Raw genomic sequence first — 26341 nt, forward strand, 5'->3', positions numbered from 1 at the left:
TCTGAAACATCTCCATTGGAAAGGCTCGTGGCCTGGTAAAGGTTCCAAACTCCCAAGGAATATTCACAGCTGACAGCTCTTGACAAAGAAAGTCCTCTCCTCTCCGGTCAGCATTAGGTTCAGGCAAGTGCCTCCTCCTCGCCTGCCCCGCTGGGTTGCCGGGATGTTTCCTGCTCGGTTCCCATAAAGGGAGCATTTCCTCGAAGCGCCGGCGCCGCGGAGCGGGGGGCGCGGGCGGCCGCGCCATTGGCGGCCCGGGAGGTGTTTCCCGCGGCCGCCTCGCGGTTGGCTGCGGCGCAGGGCGGCGGCGCCGCCGGACCTCGGCCGGAGGAGGGACCGGGGTCGCACGGCCGTGCCTGACGCTGCCCCGCTGCCCGAGGTAGGTTCGCGCTGCCCGGCGCTCCGGGCGTCAGCGAGCGCTGCCCGCCGCCCGCTGCCCTCCCGCCGCGGCGCCGCCCGCTCATGCGCTTCTCCCCTTGCCCGCCGCCGCCCCTCTGCCCCTGCGTGCCGCTCTCCGGGGAGTTTTCCCCCTCGGCGCGTCGCCCCTGCCGGCGGCAGGCCCCTCGCTGTGCTGCTGGCGCTGTCCCAGCCGCAGGGATGCTCGCGGGGGTGTGACCTGCTCCCGGCAGGGACCGGCGCGGTGGCGGCCCCGCGGTCACTCGGCGTGCTGGGGGGGCCGGGGAGGGTTCCCAGCACCGCAGGCTTGGAATGCTCAAGTTAGTTTCACTTTTACAACGGGATATGGATATCTCTGTGGCTGAGCCTGAGCGCACTCAGGGAGACATGCAGACGAACTTCTGGCCTGCCAGAGGTCACCCGACTGTTTGCTCCCTGCCCGGACACTCGCGATCCCAGTGCACTCCCGCTGGAAGGCGTCGCTTCTCTCCTTGTGCAAGTCCTCTGTGTAAAGGAAATTTGCTTCACTGCAGGCTTGGGTATGAGGTGCAGTGTTTTAGTACATAACATCGTTATGTTTTAGTGTGCAGAGATAGTGACATGGTGTGACAAGGCTTCCTGGTTTTTGAGAGGGATCATTATGCGCTTTGAGAACCTTCTTAGCATGCTGAAGAAAAGTGTCAAAGTACCTCCAACCTGGTGGATAAACGTAGCTGTGGTAGGAAGACCACACTTGGAGTTGTTGCAGATGACTGTGTGCTTCCCTTCATGCAGTCAGTCCTTCGTGTGCTAGTCCCTCTGTTTCAGCAAGCCTGGAGTTAAACAGGACCTCTGAAGTCTTTAGGTATATAGAGATTTTACAAGTCTGAGGCATGAGGACAAACAGGATTTTCCAAATGATTCAGATACAGAGATTCACGTATATCAGTTAAAATTGTGTTGGAAACAAAGCTCACATTTTTGAAGCCTATCTCTGAGATTCACATCTTTTAATTGCGTAAGTATCTGACAGCCTTAGGCTCCTGGATACTTGAAGCTGGACCTGGCAGTGTCCCTGCAGAAATAAGCAGTGGCATGTAGGGAGTGAAAAGGAGATAGAAGATAAAGGGGTTTTCCTCTGCTGTGGGAATCTGTTCTAGTGAAGCTTTTCCATTTTGCAAAAAAATTCATATTAGGTTGAAAACCTGTTGATCCTGGCCACATATATGCTTACTGCTACTCAGTAGTTAAGGTCTTGACCTTATCTTCCATTCTTGGCCTGTGTAAGCATTAGTTATATACTTAGTGCTGGGCTTTCTCTTTTTATCAACTGCCTGCCATACAGCCTGTGTTCTGCTTTCTTTCTGTGTGTTTGTTAGTTCTGACTGTTCTTGATGCAAGTTTTGATGGTCTTTGCCTGGTTTATGGTGGCAAATGAATATAATTGGAAAATTTAGGTTTCCAGAATTCTTTTTAAGCCCTGTAGTTAAAAACTAGCTGCAAAGAACACATTAAAACCCTTCCTTTACAGTAATCAAAACAATTACTAAAATTGAAAATTTGTCTCTAAGGGCACCTCATCAGACCAAGATGCAACAAAATTCACTGAAATTGGACTCATGTCTCACAACAGTATGAAGAACTAGAGTGTGAAGTGTCTGGCTTGTGTTTTACAGCAGATGCTAAAGGAGACCAGAACTTTTGCACAAACAGTGACTCGTGTATGTACCTGTATTGTTTTATTACTTTGTCTTTGCTGCCATCAGGCTTTACCATGCTCCGAGCCTTTAGTCACACAGATGGTGGGTGTGTGTTCCACCACGCTAAGCGCTGGCATCATCGGAAGTCTGTGCTGGCCATCAGGAGGGAAGATGTCAATGCGTGGGAGAGAAGAGCACCTCTAGCACCAAAGCATGTTAAGGAGTTGACAAAGATGGGATACAAGGTCTTGGTGCAGCCGTCAAACCGGAGAGCCATCCATGAAAAGGTGAGGTCCCATTTTGAGACACAAGCAAAATCATAGTGCAGTTGTTAACCATAGTACAGGAAAAGTGATATTTAAAGGCTATTCATAAGGAAACATATAAAACCCCCAGACACATGTAAATTTTGTTCCTAAATGAGGAGTCGTGCTATTGGAAAAGAAAAGGAGTAGTTTGTTTAGCCTTTTAATGTAATACTGGCACCATGGTGGGCTTTTGGAGTTATTTTATTAATTTTGTGTCCTGTCATCACTCTCCCTAGAAGTTCTAGGTTCTCTTGAAGTAGAAGCTTGGGAATTTCTTTGTCTTCTGTTTGTGAGAAGGCAAGAACTCTAAAAAACCCTCTATTTTTTAAAAGAGCTGGAAAGATGAATCTGGTGAATTCCACTCTTGCTTCAATCCTATTCCTCATGTAAAATGAGGAGAGAGTTTTTTTCTTTAATGTTGTGAGCTTCAGAACAGAGAGCTTTTACCGTTTTTGTAGCAGCAGTAATACTCTGCTGTGAGATAACTGAGAAAACAGATGAAAAATTGAAACAAAAGTAGGGAATTAGTCGTTACTTGCACATACTACCTTTTAATTAAGACACAGTGCTTTTTTCATCAAAAAAGTGCAGATCATACTATCGCATTTCCTTAGAAATGGCTCATCAGCTTGGACTTGCACTTGTACACTTTTATAAAATCACATGTCATCAGTCTTCATATTTTTAACTTTTCATATTTCTCTAAACTTATTTCCAAGTATTTGAACATCTTACAAAGTGTTCATTGTTGCAGTTCTGTAGGATACTTCAAATATAGTAAAATATCCTTTTTGTAGTCTGTAAATGTAAGATGAAGTACTTTACTAACACATAATTATAATTTGGCCTTGTATAATAGGATAATAGCATGGTAATTCAATTTGATACTTGATACCTCTTTATCAAAGAATTTTGTGAATGTATCACATGCAGTAACTTGTTTCTGCTTGGTAGAATTATTTATTTTCCCTCTGTTCTAGCTGCTAATATGCTGAGATCTGAATAAGAAAAACACAGAAAAATTTTCTTTGATTTTTCTCTTTCATAGGAGTACGTCAAAGCTGGTGCCATTATTCAAGAAGATATTTCTGAGGCTTCACTGATAATAGGTGTGAAGAGACCTCCAGAGGACAAATTAATCCCTAAAAAGAACTATGCCTTCTTCTCTCACACTATCAAAGCCCAAGAGGCAAACATGCCCCTTTTGGATGAGATTTTAAGACAGGTAAATTATGTCATATTGAAGATCATTGGCAATTAACATGGGATGGAAAATGAACTTGATGCTTAAGTGCGATCAAGAGCTTGCTGCCTAGTGTGGTTATTTGTTGCACACATACTTGTAAACGAGGCTGACGAGGACAGTTTTCAGTATCCTTTCCTGAAACTGAGTATTTCTTGCTTAGAGGATCTTGTGTTTGCAGTATTACTCTCTTCATGTGCATGAGGCAGATAAGCTGTGAGCATGGTGTGCTCAAGGGAGGCTCTTTCTCTCTGAGTGCAAAGAGTTGTTGGAAAGTTACTAAGTTGGAGAGCATTCTGGCCATTTCAGAGGAAGGCAGCCAGTTCATGCAGAAATGAGCAGCCTCTTGGTAGAGGATGTGAATGGGCCTGCAGTAGCTGGAGTGGCACACTGGGGAGTTCTGTGCAAAGAGGGCAGGGGCAGTGCTGAGACTCCTTGAAACAAAAATTCAGTGCTACTGTTATGTTCTTATTTTTGTACTTTAATCTTGTTAGGGTATAGAAGCCCATCAGGCTCTATCAACGAAGAATGACAAAGGCATATGAAAAGGTAGTTCCTGGGAGAGCAACATGCCGCAGACAGCATTCACTGAAAATTTTAATGCTCAGTTTGCTGTGTATTTTCAGGAAATTCGACTGTTTGACTATGAAAAAATGGTTGATCAAAAAGGAATGCGAGTTGTGGCCTTTGGAAAGTGGGCTGGTGTAGCAGGTATAGTGTATAAAGTAAAGGCAGGCTTGCAATGAGTGACTTCCTGTAATACTTCTGGTTGTCTGTCCTTCCTGAAAGTAGAGGCTTGTGATGTGTTTTTAACTGCATTTTAAATTCTTGCTTTTAACAGCCTTTTTTCATTCTGGTTTGTGCCTCCTATTTTCATGAGACGACATGTCAGATAGTCATGTGGATTCCTGACAAATCTAATATTTATGCTGTTGTCTTGAAGTCCTGTTTGTCCATTGAACTATCTGGAGCAGACTAAATATCAAGAGATCAACTGATTTTTGATTAAAAAAAAGGCTGCTGTCAGTCCCGAGAGCTTGAACAACACCTGTTTGTCACTGTTATGCATTTAATCTGATTCTTGTGAGGCATGGTTCTCATTTCTTTCTACTGAACTTTAACACTCTTTCTTCAGGAGACTCTTTTGTTTCCTTCTTTGGAATCCAGTGATGTGGATACACCTCATAAAAGGATATCTTAATATTAAATGGTGCCTAAATGCACAATGGGCCAAGAGCAAGTTTATGGTCATGGACTGCTATTAATTTTTTCCTTCTCTGGTTTTATGTAGACTTTCTTTAGAAGTAAAGTATTAATAAAAAACATGGGAAAAATACCTGGGATGATTTGAGGCTTCAGTCAGACTCTGCAGTTTCTAACTGTGCATATTTGTAATTAAGACTGATGGTCCAATTTTCTATTTTTTTTTTTTAACAATAGGAATGATCAACATTCTGCATGGATTGGGTTTGCGATTTTTAGCTCTGGGTCATCACACTCCCTTCATGGTAAGAGTATGTGTGTATGCATTTTTCTTTAGCTAAATGACATTTTGGTATCTGCTAGGTATCTGTATTTGAATATGGAGAATATCTTGATTGGTCTGTGCCTTTGATTTCAGCACATTGGGATGGCACATAACTACAGGAATAGCAGTCAGGCCGTGCAGGCAGTACGGGATGCCGGGTATGAAATTTCACTGGGACTGATGCCAAAGTCATTGGGGCCCTTAACATTTGTGTTTACGGGCACTGGTAATGTTTCTAAGGTAAGAATTGTCTTCAAGAAGAAATGCTATGCAATTGTTAATAGAAATTCTTGGCATTTGAGCTCTATCAGGTTAAATGGGTGGATGGGTTCATTTTGTTTGCTCGAACTTCACATTTTCCTTTGCCAGTAACAATTTTTAACTACTGTAAACTGAGATGTTTAATATGAGGTCATGCCTAACCAGGTTGACATGCTAACTTCTTATCAATGAACATGGATTAAATCTTACTGCTTCCGTCTCCTTTCCAACCTGCATGATTTCTCTCCCCCTCTCTCTCTGCTGTTGACTTTGTGCTCACAAGGTAAATTAATCACTCCATTAAAGTATGGGGGAAAGAATTATTTTTTCCAACACCTGCTGAGTTTTTTGTCTGGATATCATTGACTTGGCTTACAAGTGCTTGACTTTAGGGCTATTTTTTTGACACAGGGAAAAGACTTACCCCTGGTTTTGGCAACAAAGATTAGTTAACAAGGCTCCAGCTATTAAGGGAAATCACTGCCTGCATAAATGTGTTCTTTCTAGCCAAAAGGATGGTGTGTCTGAAAATCTTCAGGTTGTGATCACAGCTCGTTGGGGAAATCATCTTGTAGTTCCTGGCCTTTAGAACAGCCTGGTTGATGAGGAGTGGCTTCAAGGATCTTTCATAAAGAGAAACTGCTTCTCAGAGTGGCAGCAAAACCCTCTTGTGGCTGAGTTGAGGCTTCCCAGCTCAACCATTAGAAATAAGAACCAGGCACTGGATTGTGGTTTAGGCATTTTTCAGTAGTGGGGAATGATGAAAATTCCTTGCACATAATGCCCAAGCTGCTTAGTTTTGTGTAAGCAGGAGTATGTGTGAAACAATGTGTACATCTCTGGAGCTGTTCTCTGGCAGTGCTGTCAAATTGTATGTGAAATTTTATATTTGTTTTCAAACACCAGGTGAGCAGTGTTACATTACATTTATGGTCTACTTATTCTAAATCCTAGTTTGTGATTTCAGGGTGCTCAAGAAATGTTCAGTGCTCTCCCATGCGAGTTTGTGGAACCACATGAGTTAAAGGAAGTTTCCAGATCTGGAGGTATGCAGTGACAATAGTGATTAAAAAACACCAAAACCCTTTTTGGCAAGTAAAAGAGCTAATTTTTTATTTTTACTTCAGATCTCAGGAAGGTCTATGGAACAGTGCTAAGTCGTCACCATCATCTTGTGAGGAAACGTGATGGACTATATGATCCAGTGGACTATGATAAACATCCAGAAAATTACATTTCTCGCTTTCACATTGATGTGAGCATCTTTTCTGTTCTTTTATGAAAGGTTTTCTACAGAGTGTTTGTACTTACTACACTTTTGCATATTCCTCATTTGAGAGAGCATTAACTTACAATGCTAGATCAGGTGCTTCTTCTTAAAGTACTAGGTGAAAACATCAGGCATCTGTAACTTCCTTTGCAGATTGCACCCTACACAACTTGTTTAATTAATGGCATATACTGGGAACAAAATAGTCCTCGCTTGCTGAGTCGACGGGACGCTCAGAAGCTGCTGGTGCCAGTTAAATCTGCTACTGGTGCAATGGATGGCTGTCCTGAATTACCACACAGGTAAGACACTCATTTCACTTGTAACAATTTTGCAGCATGATGATTAACTTGTAATGTTAGGCAGTTTCACCACAGTACATAGTAAATTATTCTGTTTATTTTACATTTTTCCTCTGGCATGTTTTACAGTGCCCCGTTGATTTCGCTCTTGTTCTTTTGTGCTTTGCAGTCCTATTTTCACAGTTTGGAGTTTTTGAAAACATCACAATAGAAATGATTAACAGGTATTAGCTGTCTTTCTGCAGAGGTAGTTCTGCCACTGATTTTCATACAGAATCCTAGACAAACAAAAGTGTGGTATTTGGGAATTTACTTGCTGCACCGGTATTGGTAGCAGAGTTTTAGAGAAAGTACTTGCTACCCTGTCACTTGGCATGTACAATTTCAATAACTGTTCCTTAGCACCTCTTATTCCTGCAGCAGGTAGTGGAAATGCTTCACAATCCTGAATAGTTTTAAGGATAGAATGTGGGGTGCAAATCAAGAGTTAGTCTCCTTTCAGTGGGGGTGGTAGCCAGCCTTTCTCCAATAGCCCTGTCATAGATTTGGGGAGGACTCAGCAATAGATCCTGGTGAGGAATCAGGTCTTTGTCTCTTCTCTGCCTTGTCCTGACACCTTTCTTTCTCTCCCAAGACAAATAAAGAGTTGAAGAGTTAACCTTCAGGGGAGCCAGAGGCTGTGCATTAGGCTGATGAATGCTCCACCTGCACCTGCTATCTGTGAACTGGTAGGAGGCAGCTGTTTGTTTAGGCTTCCCTTTAGCCTGGGAAGTTAGTTTAATGTAGGACTGCACAGGCATGACCTGAGGGAGTTGGTAGGTGGAAAATGAATGGGAGGTGTTGGCCGCACAAGGCATAGAGAGAAAATATCATCAGAATGGATTCTGCAGTCTTTCCATGAAATTGGATGCTGTTGATAGGAATGCAAACCTGATGACTACAATAGGGCCAAATTTCCATTAAATTTCTGGATACCATTTTTTGTGCTTTGTTGGCTTCTAAATTGGTTGAGATGAAGAAGGCTACAAGTTGCGTAGATCTTCTCACATTTCTTTTATCTCCTGTTCACTTGTGACCTTTAATACCTGTGTTTCTTAGTAATTTGTATAATGCTCTCTTTGTATAATGCTGCTTTTTTATTTTAATTGCTTTAGACTTCTGGCCATATGTGACATTTCAGCAGATACTGGAGGATCTATAGAATTTATGACTGAGTGTACAACAATTGACAACCCATTTTGTATGTATGATGCTGACCAGCATATTACTCACGACAGGTGGGAGAGCCCTTACTTTGTACTGTTTTCCATTGTAACTCGTAGAGTGAAGCATTATATTGAAAATATCATGTGTTTCTAACACTTCTGAAAGGTGGTGCCTTTCAGGTGCTAAGAAGTAGTTTAGAAGAGCTGTTTTCTCTCTTTCAGTGTTGAAGGCTCAGGGATTCTGATGTGCTCCATTGACAATCTGCCAGCTCAGCTTCCTATAGAAGCAACAGAGTACTTTGGGGATATGCTTTTCCCTTATATTGAAGAGATGGTAAGAGCTTGTATGTGTCCGACAAGAAGGTAAAAGGCTCAGAATTTGGTCTGCTTGTTTGTTGCTTTTCTGATCTCCTGTATACATTCAAAGGGAATCTGCTGTAGAACATAACTGACTTTGTACTTCAAAAAAAAAAGAAAAAAAGCTTTTGAAGTCTTGAGGCAAACCTTTGAAAAGGAAACATATGAATGAGACATGAGTGACCTGGATGTCTTAGGGATTTGTCAAGAACACTTTCTGTAGGAAGAAAACAGGCTCTGGCAGGTAGTTCATTGCTTCTGGACCCCACACCAGATGTAAACATCTGATTTACTTGGGCACTCAACAATCCCTCACAGTCAGACTGCTGTTTGAATTCCTGTATTTTCCTAAAAGTCAAGTGGTGCTGATTGCAGCCAGAAATATTTCAAATATACAAGATATTGGTATTGTTGCATGCATTTAAATGTTGCTCAAAATCTTAATGTTTTACTTTGAGAAATATTTTGTAATAAAATAACCTGATTTGAAATAACTTATCTTCACAGCTGGTATCAGAAAGCTCAGAACCTTTTGAAAAACAGAATTACTCACCTGTTGTTCGAGATGTAAGTTTTGCAATTTTGCACTCTTCTTGTCTTCCCCTGCTTTGAAATATATAGACATATAAAGCCCTCAAAATCTGTTTAATATGTTTCCAGGCAGTGATTGCATCCAATGGCTCACTGACACCTAAGTATCAATATATCCAGAAACTGAGAGAGAGCAGGTAATGTAGGCTCCTAAAGTTTATTTGATTCAGGATTTAAAAAGCCACCCTGTCTGCATTCTGTCTCCCCTTTTACATTCATTTATTCTTGTGTCTTGGTGGAATGCATCTATACTGCACTGTGTCTAAATGTCTTCTAGGTTGATGATCTCCTTATTTCTTCATGCACATTGCCTAAATCATTAACAGGTGTTGTTAGTAACTTATATTGAAGTTCAGAAAGTGGTAATTTTTCTCTGTCTTGCCTGATGAAAACAGAGGCAGAGAACAGCCACATGCTAGATTTCCTGTGTTACTCCTTGCCCTTTTGAAAAGGATGTAACATACAGTCATTTGAAAGGAATGGCTGAAAGCAAAAGGCTCTTGAATATTCCTTGAATCTAGTTCTTGTGTGGCTCAAGTGCTGTGCTGTGCAGCGTTGTTCTGTGACTGGATGTGTTGAGGAGACTCTCAGACTCTCTTACTTTTTGTTATATTAATGCACCTACAGCTTCTGCTACCACTTCATCCACACCCTGTCACAGCAGTTATGTGCCAGTGATAGCCTGGAGTGAATTAAGCTACCAAAAGTATAAATAACCTGTCCAACCCTTCCATTCCCCTTGCCCCCTTACTGTTAACAAATATTTATAGTTTACATATGAAAAATGTTAATTTCACAATAAGTGGGTTCATGTTCATGGTCAGTGACAGCTACACTGTACATCTTACAAAAATTTAAATTGGTCTGACCATAAGCACTGCATGCACTATGCACTAAAAACAGTGTGTTGACTTCTGTATCTCAAACCCCTCCAATTTTCTTTGGGACTTGTGGTTATGAACTTCTGCATGATGAACTATGGATGAATTTTTCACACTAAGTAATGAGCTATTTGCCTCTCAGAGGCTTCAGCTCATATTGATTTTTGTTCTGTGCTCTTTGATAGACCACTTCAAGAGGCTGTCTCAATAATAATTTTTTTTATTCCTCACACTGTGCAAGGATCTGATATTTTTTAGCTTCCTCTATAATCACTTGCATGGTCTTTTGTGACCTACCATGAGAATCTGGAGAAGCAGTGGGAATGTTGATGGATTTGATCATGTTTATGTTAGAGGAAAGGAACTAGAAGTTATGCAGCAGAAGAATGGAAGCAGCACTAGATAGTCCTGGATCAGGTAGCTAGGAACTTGACTCTTGGTCTGAGTAGAGCTCATGGTTTGTAGACTTACTAAAACATACTTCTTCTGTTAACCTTGGCAGCTTACAGTTTCATTCTGTGTGATTTTTAATTCTGCCTGTGCCACCCTCTAGGGAACAGGCTCAGTCACTGAAGATGAGTGATGAGAAGAGGGTTTTATTGCTCGGATCTGGCTATGTTTCTGGCCCTGTACTTGAATATCTCACTAGGGATTCTAACATTGGCATCACAGTTGGTATGTAAGAATTTGTTTTAATTACAGTATTATGTTTTACTGAAGCATGTGGCATAAATAATAAATGGATGTGGTTCTGAGAAGAGATAAAGGAAATCTTTGTTATTATGCACAGCAGAAAAGGATTTTGTAGCTTTGTGAGCATTTCGAATTTAAATAATTGATTTGAAAATGACATAGCCATGTTAAAAGGTAACTGTTTTCATGTGTAACCTGTAAAGAAATTGGACGTGTTTTTCCTTCTAACCTGCTCAGGATTGGTTTTGTAGATAGTCAGTCACTTTGTTGGTCTTTGGCTGTGTTTTCAGCCTCGCACAACAAGAATATAAAAAAGTTTTTGTAGACATCTGTATGAGTTAAGTAACTGCTTTTCTTATAATTAGTGTCTTGATGGTAAAACTTCAGACCCTGACTTTCCCATGAGCACAAAATGCCTACTTGTTTATTCCTCTGGTTTTGTTTTATCTGTAGCATATTTCAGGCTGGGCATCTCAATAATCCTTTTCTGTACCCTTAATGATGACTTTACCCTGATTCTGGGACTTCAGATTTAAAACTCAGGCTCTATTGCCTTATTGCCTGAAAGATACTTTGCTGGGAAGTGGTTTCCCTTAGAACTTACAGTTTTATTACTGTTGATTGTTGTTGTTATTGAATTGATTTTTTTTTTTTCATGCTACTTTCATACTTGGCTCTTGGCTGCTTTTTCTACGCTTCATGGTGATAACCACAGTACTTTTAACCCCTGGGAAAAGATTTACTAGGGGGAAGAGGGGAAATAGGGGAAAGCTGCACCCTTGTTATGAGCACTGCCTGAGGTGGTGAAGAGGGAAGGATTACAGCAATGTGGAGTGCCCAACCTCTCCCATGTCACTACAGAGGCTGCATCCACTCCCTGCAGTGCAGTAGCAGGAAGGGAAACCAGGTGAACTGGAAGATCTGTTTTGCCAGGCACTGAACAAACATAGCCTCTTATCTGGGTAGCTTAAAAACATGTGGTTTCTGCAGCACACATGCACACAAATAGCACAAGGAAAGGGACATGAAGATATTTCTTGTTTAATGTTTTGACAGCAGGTAAGTAGGTGCAGAAAACAAAATGCACATCCAAGTGCCATGTTTGGTTTTGTAGTGTTGGGCTACAGCACTTTAAATCCAGATGATGAAAACTTTAATTGTGAAAACTTCACGTAATCAACTTTTTTTAGTTTGAATTTGTTTATGATTTTACCTAGCTCTTTTCCCTCAGCACAATTTGATTTGTAGGGTATAGAGAAACACCTTCTGGTAATGTTTATTTCCCACTGAGTGTGGAAAGGCCATAAAGGAAAAAGGCCCTAACTCAGAGGCACAGATGCTTTTAATTCTCCATAAGCTTGTGCCCTGCCTGCTGCCTTCTTTGACTGTTCCTTCTTCCTGGCTGTGTTCTCTGGTTTGTGCTGGCAGCATGATGAGCTGGGAAAGGAAATTAGTCAGATGTAGCAAATACTGGTTTTGTTACCATTGTTCTCCTTTTCAGTTCTGCTTTCCTTATAATGGTAAGTGCTGATGCCTTTTGATTCCCCAGAAGCTTGTGCCCCATGTGCTGTCTTCTTTGGCCACTTGTTTTTTGTTCTCTCTGGCTTGTGCTGGCATCATGGCGAGCTGGATGGGAAACCAGTCAGAGGTGGCAAATACTGGTGGTGTTATTGTGGATCTCTTTCAGTTCTGCTTTCTTTAAAATGGTAGTTAAGTGAAGGTAGGCAGAGACTGGGTTTATCCCATTTAGCTATAATATGGTGTTTGGGTTTGGGAGGACTAAGCCATATGTAAATATTAAAAATAATCAGTTTGAACCTTTTGCTCACACTTCACCTAAGCTGAAGCTTATTGTTTCTATCTTTGTTATTTTTAAAATTGTGGTTGATGTGAATTAGTTTTTGCTTTAAGCTATTAAACTGTTCTTGACTGTAAATAGGAATTCTGTTAAAGTGTGTTGAAAGAGAGTTTCAAAATATTTCTTTTTAAACATGTGGAAGGGGGGATCGAGTAAGTTTTTCTGAACATGTTTGTTTACTCAATGCCTGATTTTTCTTCAGCTGTTAGTGAAGGAAGACATGCATGCAAATGTTTCTCTTTGGGAAATATGGCACAATTATACATGGGTGTGCTTTAGACTTAGCTTCATCTATCGGTAATAGTTTATTGTTTTACTTTTAAAACAGTATCTATCATGAAGGAGCAACTTGAGCAACTGACAAAGAAGTACAGAAATGTTACTCCAGTTCATATGGATGTCCTTAAGCATGAGGAAAAGCTGTCCTCTTTGGTGAAAAACCATGACCTTGTGATCAGGTTAGATTTCTGTGTAAAACATGATAGGCTCAACCCTAAGTCAAGCTGCTTCTTTCCCCTAGTTGCTTGACCTAAATCAACACATAAATGTTTTTTAAATGGCAAAGATTTGGGGTCGTATTTGTGCATGTAAGTAGCTGTAGCTGTTTGCTGCCTTCTCATGTAGTGGGGCATCAGAACTTCATAAGCGGTTTTGACTTCTTTAGAAGAGCTCTCCAGTTAGGTGGATTTCCTTGTTAATGTGTAGGACCATTGGCATCCACAAGCTTATGTGTCCCTGGGATCAAATTTTCATGTTCACAAGAGGAGGCAAAATTGTGGCATCTTGGTAATTTCTTCTGAATATCCCATTAAGAAAGAACTCATTCGAGATATTGATACAGGAAAGGACCTTCATAGTCCTTGCCATTTTGTTTGTTTTGCCATGGAGGTCATGAAGTCATGAATGTTGCTTCCATTCCATGTAGAACGTGCTTTTCACGGGTAGTTCACCAAGATCTTTGTAATGCAAGCTTTCTCAAGGACAGTTTTGCATCTTCTAAACCTCCAGCATGCTTGTTTACAAGATGTCTTTGGAAAGAGGTCAGTGGTTTGTAGTTCACAGAGAAGTGTGATGCTCTCTCAAGGATGACTTTCCTATTGTTGAATGCCCTGTTCTGAGTGCTTACAACAGTGCTGTCCTGGGGCAGCATTGTTGGCAGTGTTTCACTTTCAGAGGGCAGTGTTTCACTTTCATAGGTATGGAACTGCTCAGAGCAAGGCAGGTGTGACTGTTTATTGAGCTATTACTTGAGCTCTTTTGAAGGCATTCAAAAAACATTTGAGTGTCTTTCTAGTGACAGGATAAGTAACTGGTTGAATTTTGATGTTGCATGATTCTCCTTCCTTTGTAGTTTGCTGCCTTATTCAGCACATCCTTTTGTTGCTAAGAAATGTATTGACAACAAAGTGAACTTGGTAACAGCCAGCTACTTAACACCAGCCATGAAAGAACTTCAGGAGAGGTAGGTGTGGAAGTAGCATCTCCCTGGTGTTGCTTCCTTCTTAAGTGCATTATTTGGATATTTTGCAGTCTGTTACACCTGCAATTCACACTTATTGTGAATTACTGCTTTCTGATTCTTTCTGCATCTCTTCCTGTGATGGATGACCGAGTAACTTTCCCAAAGGTGCATGTTGCAGAGTGGAGCAATGAGTACATACCCCAGCCTGGTTAGACTAATGCTCTAAATAATGGAATGTATTTTTCTGCCTGCATCATAATATTTCATGTTAATGTGCCTTTTCCTCTTCCCTCAGACCTGTTAAGATGTTTGAGCTGGGCTGATAGTCAAGCTGAGTAGCTGTGCTGTCATATTCTACCAGCAAGCTTGTTTGTCATCCTTTGCCCCCCTGTAATAAAAACTCATTCTTGGCTTATTGTATCTACAGTAATTTCCTCCTTCACACTCTTCTTTTGGGTACACCCACTGTATAATATTCAAACTGGTGACAACTCCAACTAATGTTTCTGTTGTCCTACTTACTGTATGCTTGGAAGTCGTTTTGAGCATGGAGCTTCATCCAGGTGCTCCTCTGAGTCTCAATATTGGAAAATCTGAAGTGCATTCAAGTGAAGAATTGTACATGCTGTGTCTTTACAAAAGATAAAACAGAAAAAACTAGACTGGTAGAGAATCAGTGTTGCAGAAAGTGAGGGATGTTTAGGGGCCTCTCCTACCATTCTTATTGAGAATATAGCATGCTCTCAGGAAAAAAAAATAAAATGGGCACTTCTCATTTGTCAAAAGACAAACTGATTTTGAAAATAAAATAAATCCTCAGTTTGTGGTGATATGTGAACTGCTCGGGGACTGTAGGCAACTATTAGGAAAAAAAAATACTTGTAATTTTGAAAGCAGGCATTTTAGTCTCTCTTCCTTGTAGGAGCTCTTTAGGACAATTATGACTAACTCTGTGCTGCTCTCTGCATTACTACTTTCCTGCAGCATTGTCCAGAAGATTGTGGGATATGGAATAGCTGGTAGAAAATTCTTTTTCCACCAGCACCTAGGTGCAGAGATGTAAGAGAAACAAAGGTTGGAGTGCTCTTAGATGGTTGTCACTTTTCAGGGTTTAATATCTGCTTTTCTTTCTTCCCACGAGCTGCAGACAGAGCCCAGCATTTACTGTGTTGTGGAAGGTTCACTGGGCACATTGGACAGATTTATGGAATAAAAGGCCAGTAATAGTGAATATTCTGATGGCTCTGTGTTTCTGTCATTTTTAGTGTAGAAGCTGCTGGCATTACAGTTGTCAGTGAAATGGGCTTGGATCCTGGTCTTGATCACATGTTGGCGATGGAATGTATTGACAAGGCGAAAGAAGTTGGTGCTACGGTAAGGTTTGTGGTTAGTGTGCAGTTCTGCCAAGATTAGATTGGTAAAGTTGTTCTTTTAACACCATGCAGGTTTTGAGCATGTCACTGATGTGTAACAGACTCTGGACATTTTACTTTTTCTGATGCTTTGAATTTCATAGCTACTAATTCACTTGGTAAATTAGACTTGGTGAGATTAATTCACTTGGTGAGATTATCAACTCAGATGGCCCTGGCCCTGGGTATCATTTCCTCTCCCTTACAGGCAGCGGCTGCAGCCCCTCCCCACTGTAGATCCTTCTCATCTGGCCCATTTGGGGGAAAACAGAAACAGAGATTTTCAGAACTGATGGGCAGACTTCCATGCATCCTGATCTGTTTTCTCTTCACTGTTTTTTTTCCTGTGGATAAATCTGACAGGTTATATCGTACACTTCTTTCTGCGGTGGCCTACCAGCTCCAGAGCACTCTGACAATCCTCTGAGGTACAAGTTCAGCTGGAGTCCACAAGGAGTGTTGCTGAATACAGTTCAGTCTGCTACGTATTTAAAAGATGGAGAGGTGAAGTAGTGGGAAAATTTTCATTTAAAACCAAACAAAACCTGTGGTACTTGGCTAAGGAAGGAACTGGGACTTGTAAGATGCTGTGTTTACTTTCAAGCCAGTGGCAGTCAGTTGTCTAAGCCAGTTGCATAAATCACTTAGTCCTGTCTTTGGAGCAGGATGATACCTAGCTGCTGCCAGCTTAATACTTACTTACTATGTGGAAACTGATTGCCAGGAAGTAATTTATTCTAAAGACTAAAGCACTGGATTGGAGTTGATTTTTCTGGGTTCAACTTCCGTTCCTGTTGGGTGTTGTTTTTGATATTTAATTGCCCTGTCTTTGGTCCTGTGAAACAAAGCTGAGAATGCTTGTCTATCTAGTTGTGTTGATAAATCAAACAGCTTCATTTTGTGCTTGCACAATGCATAGTAGAACTCTTGATTCCGTTCTCTTTTGGTGCCATGTGTAATACCAATAACACACTGAGTGCGTTTTGTGAAATGCTTTTTGGTCAATTTTGTAGAAGCTCTGTTTTGCTGTTTGTGCAGGAGTCATTAGATTTAACCTTACAAATGTCACTGCTTCTGTTTTATGTAAACATTGTAATTGATTTGTGCAAAGCTATTGCAAGCCATTATCACATTTCTGCTTTCCAGCACTATCTATTTCCACTGTCACTTGCTCAGAGTAGTTACTGCAATTGTCAAGGAGACTGCCTTGTATAACCACTGTAAAGTTTAGCTAGTTACCTAAAAGTCTTTCATCTGCAAAACTTAGAAATCTTTTGAAATATAATCTTTTATGTTCTATGACATTTTGGTGTTCTACTGTTTTTTGGAAGTAAGAAAGGAGAAATGCAGGGATTGTATGTTGGATCATTATTTAAAAAGCAATGAAGTATAAGTTTCAGATGAAAAGGGTTCTTGGAAAATGTTGAAATATTTCTATTTCTGATCTGGTTCACCCATTGCTAGGAAAAATTAGAATGAGTCATTATGTTAGCACTAGATGAGCTTGTCAGTAAATTCTGCATTTTTTCCTCCTTGCCTCTAATTACTTATGTCTTTGACCATTGTGTAGGATTCTTTCACACACCTATCTGGCCTGGCAAACACAACAATATCTTTTGGCATTGCTGCAGGCTTCACTGCTTTAGTATTTCTTCTATAAGTAAACCTTGTCCTTTTGCTCAGAAGTCAGAAAATGAGTTTGTATTGATGCTGCATAGCAGGTCTGGGCTTTAGCTGCTTGAAGGAAACAGGACTCAGGGCTGTGGCTGGGAGTGGTAAGAGAACTAGTCACCCATTTGTTTTGGTTTTTTTTTGTTTTCCTTCCATGGTGCTTTGTAGCTTCAAGTAAAGATACACATGGGCAGTAATTTTATTTCCATGTGATATCACTTGCTTTATTTTAATATTTTTTTTAAAAAAAGAACAAACTTCCATAATTTTGTTTATATCTGCTTTCTCTCCCATATTAAAAAAAACACCAAACAAAACCTAAACAAGTTAATAAATTATTTGACCAAAAAGCAGAGAGCTCATGGGTAGAATCTCCCACCACACTGGTGCAGTTAGAGACGTGCTCCAAAATGACATTAATGTGAGTGAAATGGGAACCTGCCATTTTAACATAAGTGCAGCAGGAATTAACTGTGTGTGTGAGAAGAACGTGGCTTGTTTTAGCCCTTTGATGGCTGACACATTGCATGCTCTTCCTGCACCAGATATGATGAAATGGCTTGGGCAACTGCTTTATTTAGGTTGGGCCTTTGTTTTGACCTGAATGCCGAACGTGTTTTTCCTGTTTTTGAGCATACTTTATCTTTTCTGTTCTAAGATAAGTTGAATACAACAGCAAAAAAATAATATTTGCTGTTCTTTCACAAACTTTAGATTATCAATATTCCACCTGGAGGAGCATTACTGGATTCTGTTACTCCAATGGATTTTTTCCCAGGATTAAACCTTGAAGGATTTCCTAACAGAGACAGTACAAAATATGCTGAGCCATATGGTATTCAGACAGCTCGTACTTTACTGAGAGGCACCTTAAGATACAAAGTAAGTTGTTGGTGTTATTAGTAATTATTGTTTTCCTCAAGAGATCAATGTTGTAATTTCAATAAAAATGCATATTTAAGCCTTTTATAGGTTTGCTCTTGCTGTTTATGAGCTCCCCATTATCCCAGTTGAGAGACAACTGAAAGCAGTTATCTTTTTTTTTTTTTAAATGTAGATTTACCTGGTGTATTTAACAGGTAATTGCTGCAAAATGGAAAAATAATTTTATTTGTTTTAAACAGTTGGTCAGTTGTCTTACATAGTCTGTGTTTCCTCTTTTTATTCTGGCTCTGTATCTGGTGTCAGATCAATAGAAGATTTAAAAAAATTAAATAATTCTGTTTTCTTATATTCCCATGAAAAACATAATGTAAAAATCTTACAGAAAATTATGATTTTCCATCAATCTGAGAAGTTTTAATGAAGTAACTAGAAATCTTAAGTTTCAGAAGCTTTATAATTTTGGTCAGCTAAGTAAAATGTTAAGAGATAAATGTGTTTCCCTTCTAACTGATCAAGCCTTTTCCTTTCATTTGTTAGATGTCCAAAGCAGAATCAAAATGTTTTGATGTTTTTCGGTCAGATTTTCTTTTTCTTTATTTTTTTCAGTCAATATACATTAAGAAGGAAAAAACCTAGAACCATATTGAAGGCTTGAAAAAGCTTTTATGGATGTTGTATTATGTCTGTTAAGGTTTATGCTAGGGTTTAAGTTGTTATTTGTCCATAGCCTGAGGAAGTTGTATGTCCTTTTTTTAAATTCCCCTGTTGCAGTACAACAGGATTTTTTCTGTATTTCTGGGAGGGAAGCCTAGATAAAGGCATGGAAGAAGAAGGAAAGCCAATATGGGGGAAAAGGGTTATAAATTGTAATAGCTCTCTTTCTGTCAAGTCTAGATACAATCTCTTTTTCGGAAGAGATTGTAAAAATATGTGGGACATTTCTATCTCATAATGGAGCCCTAATATGACAGTATCTATTCCATTTGGTGCCTGGTTTGTTTGGGCTAGCACAAGGAACTGCAGCAGTGTCAGGGTGACATGCCAAGGGGATGTCAGTGTGCTGCAAGAATGCTGTTCCTGTGCTTGGTGCTGTTTCCTTCACCCCCCCAGCAGGGCCAGCACTTTGGGCTGGGGTGGTGTTGGTGGGGTTGTGGGTATGGTTCCCATACCTCTGCCTGCATGGTGCTGACATGGCAGCACAGAGTGCTGAGCAGGACAGAAGTTAGTGCTGGCCCTTTGCACGTGCTGCTGTGCAGCAGAGCAGAAGCCAGTCTGTTCACTGAGGAGGCAATCATCTCATTAAAGTGCCTTTTACAGATTAATTTAGATAGCTAATGGAGTCAGTTTAAAAAGAGGCGTCACACAGAAGGATCTCACTGCAAGGCCATCTAGCTGATAACCTAGTGCTTCTAATAAGTGACTCCTAATTTAATTAGTCTTCTTTCAGGGTGCTTTATTTCCTCCATTCTGCTTTTTTTGTGTTTCTAGTCACTTGCATGTAAGTGCTCTCAGGTATTCAGCAGCTGTGTGGGAATGTTGATGGGATACAAACAGAAGTAAGCAGAAATCAGTGAGACTTCTTTTATTGTGCACCCTAATGCAACCTTTGCAGTTCCTTTTAAACCATTCCACTGCTTTGTCTGTCTGATACTCCTGAAGATGAGAAATAAGCACACAGGATTCTTACCTCTAAGAGCAGCCCATGTGATGTCCACACAATCCCAGTGGTGTGAGACTGGGTGAGCAGGGTTCAGCATTGTGCTCTGTGTATTCAGGAGTTTGTTTATGGGCCAGCTGGCTGATACAGCCCCACAGTGATGGGCTGGGATTTCAGCTAGTGCTGGCCAGCTGAGCCCTTTGAGCTCAGCCACCAATGGTACTTGCTATAGAAGTATTGATGACAGAATAAGCCATTAAAATAAAGTATTGAAAAGTAGGGAAGGGTGGAGAGGGGCTGGGGAAGACACTGCTCTGTGGCAGTAATCTCACTGGCATCAGGTTATTGTGGCTGGCTTCCCAGGGAATAAGTATGGTTATGTCTATCACTGTATTCAAACCAAGGAGAAATACCTCAGTTTCAAGTGATTTATATATTTAATGATGTTATTCTTTTATTTCAGGGATACTCCAGAACCATGGGGGGCTTTGTAAAACTAGGATTAATTAACCCAGATCCTTATCCTTTGCTAAGCTCAAGTATGCCTCCTCTAACCTGGGTGAGTTACTCTGCTTATTCTGCCTTCTTTCCTCTGGTTTATTGATGGTTTTCTTATTGCTAGACTTGGGTACTTGGCAATGAGAATCTTCTATTGCATCCCAATCTTTGATTTTTTTTCCTGGAAATTAGGAAAACTTTCTTCAGCAGGAATGGAATAAGGTGCTGGATGGAACAGGTTCCCTGATAGATTCTGGAGTGTCTGACATTGGAGGCTTTCAGGCCTCAGCTGGACAAAGCCATGGCCGTATTTTTGTGAATTGTCTTATGTTTTTTGTTAGTCACAGTCTAGTCCTCAGTGCTCTGAGTTTGCAGTGTCCATATTGTTACTGGTTCATGATTGTCAGTGTAAAAGTATTTTTCAGGGCATCAAGAAGTAAGAGATTGTGCATAAAGGACTATATTAATTTTTTTTTTCTATTGAAATACTGTGTAAGCCTTTTTTAGGTCTTCTGTAATGCAGCTTTTCTGTCTTGATTTTGGGTGCCTTACTTCATCTTTATCTCAGCCAAGACATGACTCTGAAGTGCTGCTGTTACATTTGTCAATCAACATTTTTGTTGTCTCTGTGGAGACTGGGTGTTTCATATTTCAGTATGGGATGGAAAGAGTTGAAGAATGTCTTGAGTGTTCTCAGAACCAAGAAAGCAGAAGGTGAAGAGGCCACAGACTTGCTTGTCTCTGACTAACATATAGTATTGGGAAGATGAGTAAACTCCAGGAGTTTTTGGGTGGACATATGGGAATTACTTTTATTTTTTTCTTTCTAATTTTTTTTTAATTTTGAGATAATTTTTTGTCTACTTTCAATTTTATAATTGATATTTTCAAGTTTTCTTTGTAGAGATGGCTGGAATTTCCAGTTCTTCTAGCCTCGATGAATAAGTATACAGTGTTATGTAATTTATAAAAATAGCTATAAACTCATTGTTCTCATTGCAAACATTTAGCAGTGTTTTTACATTTTTGTCTACTCTGTCAGGGAAGTAGAAGAGAAAGGCTAACATGAGCTTGTAGACTCTGCAGTTCTTGCTTATTTCATATCTTGCTCATAGTTTTTTTTATCCACCTTGCTGTGAATGAAGCAAGCAATAATTAGCACCTAGGTGGCTCAAAATGGCCTTCAGATATGCACTGGTATCATGAGAAATCTCTTTGGTAACACTCACAGGATTGCCAGAGCCTTGTTCATCTTATTGGTCTGTTTCCTTCCTTTTGAAAGGGACATTCTCCATTCCTAGGCCAATTGAAAGATATCCTATCTCTAAATCTTCACTCTGTCAGTCTCCAGGTGGCTTCCCTTTCATCCTAATATTCTCCTATTTTCACCTGTTGTGATTAAAATTCTCAAAACTTTCTCACTTTGCCAGTACACATAAGCTGTCTTCTCAAAAGTCCTGAATTTTAACTGATGTTAGTAGAGTAGTTGGTTGTCAAAACCTTGATTGAGATGGAGTGGGAACAGATGTCAGACCTTCATGAACCTTTTTTGTTTTCAAACAGAAAGAGCTCATGTGCAAACTGGTTGGAATTAAGTCACCTGCTGAGCACCATGTTCTTAAAGAAGCTGTATTTAGCAAACTGGAAAAGGACAAAAGTCAGCTGGAAGCCGTGGAATGGTAAAATGTTCCAATGATTTTGAAAGTTTAAAAATTAAAAAAATAAATGTTTGCAATTCTAGCCATTTTGGTTCATGTTAAGACTGTTAAACTGGTATGCTGAACAACTGGAAAATAAAAAGAAGAGATGAAACTGCTGATAGGCAATGATGTAAGACTTCCTCATTTCTTCTGCCAGGTTAGGTTTATTGGGAGATGAACCAGTTCCAGCAGCAGATTCCATTGTAGGGGCTCTTGCAAAGCACATGGAGATGAAGCTGCCCTTTGGTATGTGATTAATTCTTTCTCAATGGTTTGAATGGAACAAGGCAATATCTTTTATAAGCCTTAATTGGATTAGTTTGCTCACCTTCATTAATAAACCTTCATGATAGGTTTTTTAATGTATTTTGATGTTCCCTAGCTCCCCAGTTTATCCTTTTCTTTTCCTGTTACACTTTTAGTTTGATCTTAGTGTTCTGTCCTCCTCTGTTGCCTTCAGTCCCTTCCCTGATATGCATGCTGTGTATGTGTAATGCCTGGCTATTCAGGGACCTCATCTTGATGTGACTGAAATACAAGTAATGAATAGTTTGTGTGCTTTTCTCTTAGGCACTGGAGAGAGAGATATGATTGTTATGAGAAGTGAAATAGGTCTCAGGCATCCTTCTGGCCATTTGGAAGACAAATTTATTGATCTGGTTGTCTATGGGGATAACAAAGGATATTCTGCAATGGCTAAAACAGTAGGATACCCTACAGCTATTGCTGCTAAAATGGTTCTAGATGGTAAGTGGCTATTCCAACTTCAGTAACAGTATTTCAATCCTCTTTATCTTCCTGCCTGTAGAAAGTAAATATATAGTGTCTCTTAAGTACCTTTATGTGTATTTTTTTTTAATTTGTCAGATACTTCCTGTCTTTTTTAAAGGAATTTTCAATCTGCATGTTTGGATGTTCAGACGTTCAGTGACAACTCTTAATTTACTGCTTAATCCACAAAGATTTTTAAGTCATTTAATATTAAATGTTGCACTAGTATAGACAAAACCTTTAGCATGATAAATTATAATTGATGATGTGACAGGGCTGGATGACTCAGCAGTTCCCTGCACCTCAATCTGGCTGTGTTGAGCACAGCAACCCCCACAAAAACCCCACTGTGAAGCTACCAAAGCTTTCTCAAATAACCCTGGTAGAGCACTAACAGTGTTTTTTTTAATGCCTTTATTTCAGGTGAAATAAGTGCCAAAGGCATGGTGATACCTTTGACAAAGAATGTTTATGGGCCAATACTTGAACGTGTTCGGGCAGAAGGCATTATGTACAGTACTCGCAGCATTATCAAGCAGTAACTGATAGCAGTTGATTTAAGCAGGTTTTGGCTTTTTTTTGGTTCCCCTACTTCCCCTTGTAGAATCTCAGTTTGGACCAGCTAAAGGCAGCACCTGCCATTTCACAGGCAAATCTTGCCTTCTGTAAAACCTGCCACCAGGCTTGATGTAGAAACTGTTGATACTCACAGATTGTGATATTTTCCTCTTCAAATTGGTAAGCTTTCATGTACGTGTTTCAGCATCAGTCAGATCTTTCCTTGTATCATTTCTAAAATATCTCAGAAGGTTTTTGTTTTCTGTTATTAAAATTTATCTTCTAAGTATATAGGGGGTTATTATTGTGACAAATTTAGGCTGAAAGAAAAATCTATTAGTGGATTATTTTGTGGTGGAAAAGTCTGGGTAATGAACTCCACTGATGAAGTTTAATTTTTCATGTGGTAAAAATTATTTTTCAGAAAAATGGAGATGGACATTATACTTAAATTTTAAGTCTGGTTGGCCCTTTCACTTTAGCAGTATTCATTAATGTTTTCACAACAACAATATGAAAAAATAGTTTAGAAATTCTGCACTACTAGCAAATAAGATTCTGTTAAATCTTGAAAATTTTCTATTCTTAAATATTTGAAACCTAGGTCTTACTATTTTTGATCACTTTATAATGAATGTAAATTTAAATTAATTGGAGGAGGAAGAAAATTTAAAGCAGGCTTCCCCTCATACCCTTTCTTGTTACAGAGTGGAAGCTGATTGCAATATACTGAAATACCTGCTGTTACGTGTTGCCTTGTGCTGTGGAGAGAGCACATTAATATTTAGCTCTGCAGCTACGAAGGGCAGTCTGAAATACAACACAGTTCCTGTGCTTAGAAGATGCTCCAAATGACATGTTTACTCTTCCCACTTACACTGCCTGCCTCATCCAAGTTAAGCACTGTTACAAAGGGAATACATTGTGTAGTACATGCAGCTTTGAAATGCACTATGTTTAGAGGTTCAAACAGCATGGTTTTGAAGCGTTCACTTGGGAACCTGTGCCTGCTACTCAGTCCCGTGTCACTTCAGCCTGATGGAGTTTGCCAGCTCATTTGCTGCTGAGTGCTCTGCTGTCAGATGGGTCAGCCCTGCTCTAGCTGCAGTTTAGCCACATCAGTCCACGAAAGAACTTTAGCCCAAGTGCAGCTTCTCTGTAACATAGTGCCAATGGCATCCTTTTGTTTCAGGGCTGCTTCTCTGGCTTTTGCTTAGGGATTTCTACACCACCTTGCAACTCTCAGCTCACCAGTCAGGTCTGTGAGGTGTAATGCTGTGGGCAGGTTGTATTTGCACTGGTACCTGTGCACCTAGAGCTTCCCTTTTCTAAAGCTGAATACTGATGCAGGAAGCTGTTTGCTTTCCGCTTTGCTCACAAACGCACTTTGCTGCTAAACGCCTTTTCCTTCCTGAGAGCCAGTGCTGTATTCACAGTTCTGAGAGGCTGGAATTCCAGGTGTTGTTTTGCATGGTAGCAAAAGCAGCCATAACAATAATTGAAGTTTTGGTCTTCAGGTTTTGCTACTCAGGATCTGGGTTTTCTCTGTGCAGATGCAATGAAGTGGCAGCTGCTAGGGAGTTAGGTGAAAGGAGCCAAAGGGAGAAGGGAGGATAAAGGGCAGGTGTTACTGTGAAAGAGAAGGACTTTTTCTACTGAACCAATGCTTTTGTAATGTAATGTCAAATTTGGATTCTGTTACAGTTCCATGCCTATATCACCCAAAATCCTGTCTCCACCAAGTTCTTTTGCTTCCCACTGACCTTAGAGGCTGTTGGTGTGTTTTCTGGCTGGGAGATGCAGCTGGGGTAAGGATGGAGCCTGCAGTGTTCTGGTCTCTGCTGCCTCCTCCTTCTCCAGGCAGAATAATGGCCTACAACTAAGGGTTAAGTTACACTTGTACCTGCTGGTCTCTTCCAGTCCAGTCCTTGGTGTGAGAATTGAGAATTCAAATACACAACCACAGAGTTGTTCTCTGTATATATGCATGCACCATACTTGCTTTTCTGCCTTGGAAATGCAGTATGGGATGAAAATCAGATTTGTTTACAAATATTTAATATTTTTGGAGCACTAAAGAATGAGAACTGCAGTGTTTCCATCAAGAAACCCTGCTACTATTTTTGAAACATTTTATATTGGAATATATTTCTAATTCCCAGTGCAATGCTGCATTTTGTTTTCTATGTTTAGACTCAAATGAATTTACTGCTCAGCTTTTTGTATGAAGATTATACTTCTCAGTTCTCTTTGCAAATTACTGGAAAGACAATTGTATCTTATACATGAGATTGCTTGAAAAATAAATCTGAACTTCTCTGTTTTGCTGTCATGTTGTCTTTACAGTCTAATAATAGGATGCACCTGAATGGGATTTTGTTTTTCACATAGATGGTTACATTGAAAGGATGCCTACACATGGACTTTTCTATGTGCATGAAATACCTCTGCATACTTCTTGCTGGACTCACAGGAGAAGACTCTTTAAGGATTGTTTAAACATGCCCATCTATATATTTATATACAGATATATAGGTGTATCTGTATCTAGATAATTTTCAGCTATAAGGCAAAGAGATCTTTTTTCCAGCACATTTTGATCTTGGGCACAAGGATGGCTACCAAAGTGGTAAGCTGCAGAACAGTAGATGTGTGATATCTCCCTGGGCCCCAGGAAAGCATGGAACCTTGGTGCCTCACAGCCTGTCTCAGCTTGAGAACCGTGCTCAGCTGAACACATTCTTGTGTTGCTTCTGCTATCACTGTCTGTGCTGAAAGGCTTTTAAACTATTTGTTCATATCAGGCTTCAAGGAACAGATTGTTTCACTGTGTGTCTCTCATTTTTTCATTTTGGAATTTATGCTAATGTCAGATCTTCATGACATGTAAATTCACAGTTTCTTTTTGAGATGGAGGTGCTTGAGCCCCATTACACTCAGACTGGCTTCTTTGCCTTTGTGTTTCACATTCTCTCAGCTCCAGATTTTCCAGATGAGAATTTTATCCCTTGGAGGGACTGGAGTAGAAAAGTGACACTACTGGAAAAGGGTGTAAACTCATAGCAAAATAGCTGTTTATGGGAGGGGAAAAAAATGGGCTCTAGTGGTTGTGATTAGGCTGGAGAACTAAGAAGACAGATAGAAAGAGAGAAAAA

General features: G+C 40.1%; 1 protein-coding gene across 1 annotated transcript; it reads left to right on the forward strand.

Moving 5' to 3' along the window:
- The first annotated feature begins 228 nt into the window (after positions 1–228).
- On the forward strand, positions 229–25518 carry AASS (aminoadipate-semialdehyde synthase). The gene is made up of 24 exons (XM_030238292.2): positions 229–379; positions 2142–2362; positions 3432–3608; positions 4253–4337; positions 5067–5134; positions 5248–5394; positions 6383–6461; positions 6543–6670; positions 6839–6987; positions 8142–8264; positions 8415–8526; positions 9057–9116; positions 9210–9277; positions 10575–10696; positions 12901–13030; positions 13924–14034; positions 15300–15408; positions 15810–15950; positions 17832–17999; positions 20123–20218; positions 21721–21836; positions 22015–22103; positions 22428–22604; positions 23052–25518. Exons 2-24 carry the CDS (start codon positions 2150–2152, stop codon positions 23168–23170), a joined length of 2787 nt encoding a protein of 928 aa, XP_030094152.2. The 5' UTR covers positions 229–379; positions 2142–2149; the 3' UTR covers positions 23171–25518.
- The last annotated feature ends 823 nt before the right edge of the window (positions 25519–26341 follow it).

This window comes from Serinus canaria, chromosome 1A (assembly GCF_022539315.1).
Source record: "Serinus canaria isolate serCan28SL12 chromosome 1A, serCan2020, whole genome shotgun sequence".
Classification (NCBI taxonomy): Eukaryota; Metazoa; Chordata; class Aves; order Passeriformes; family Fringillidae; genus Serinus; species Serinus canaria.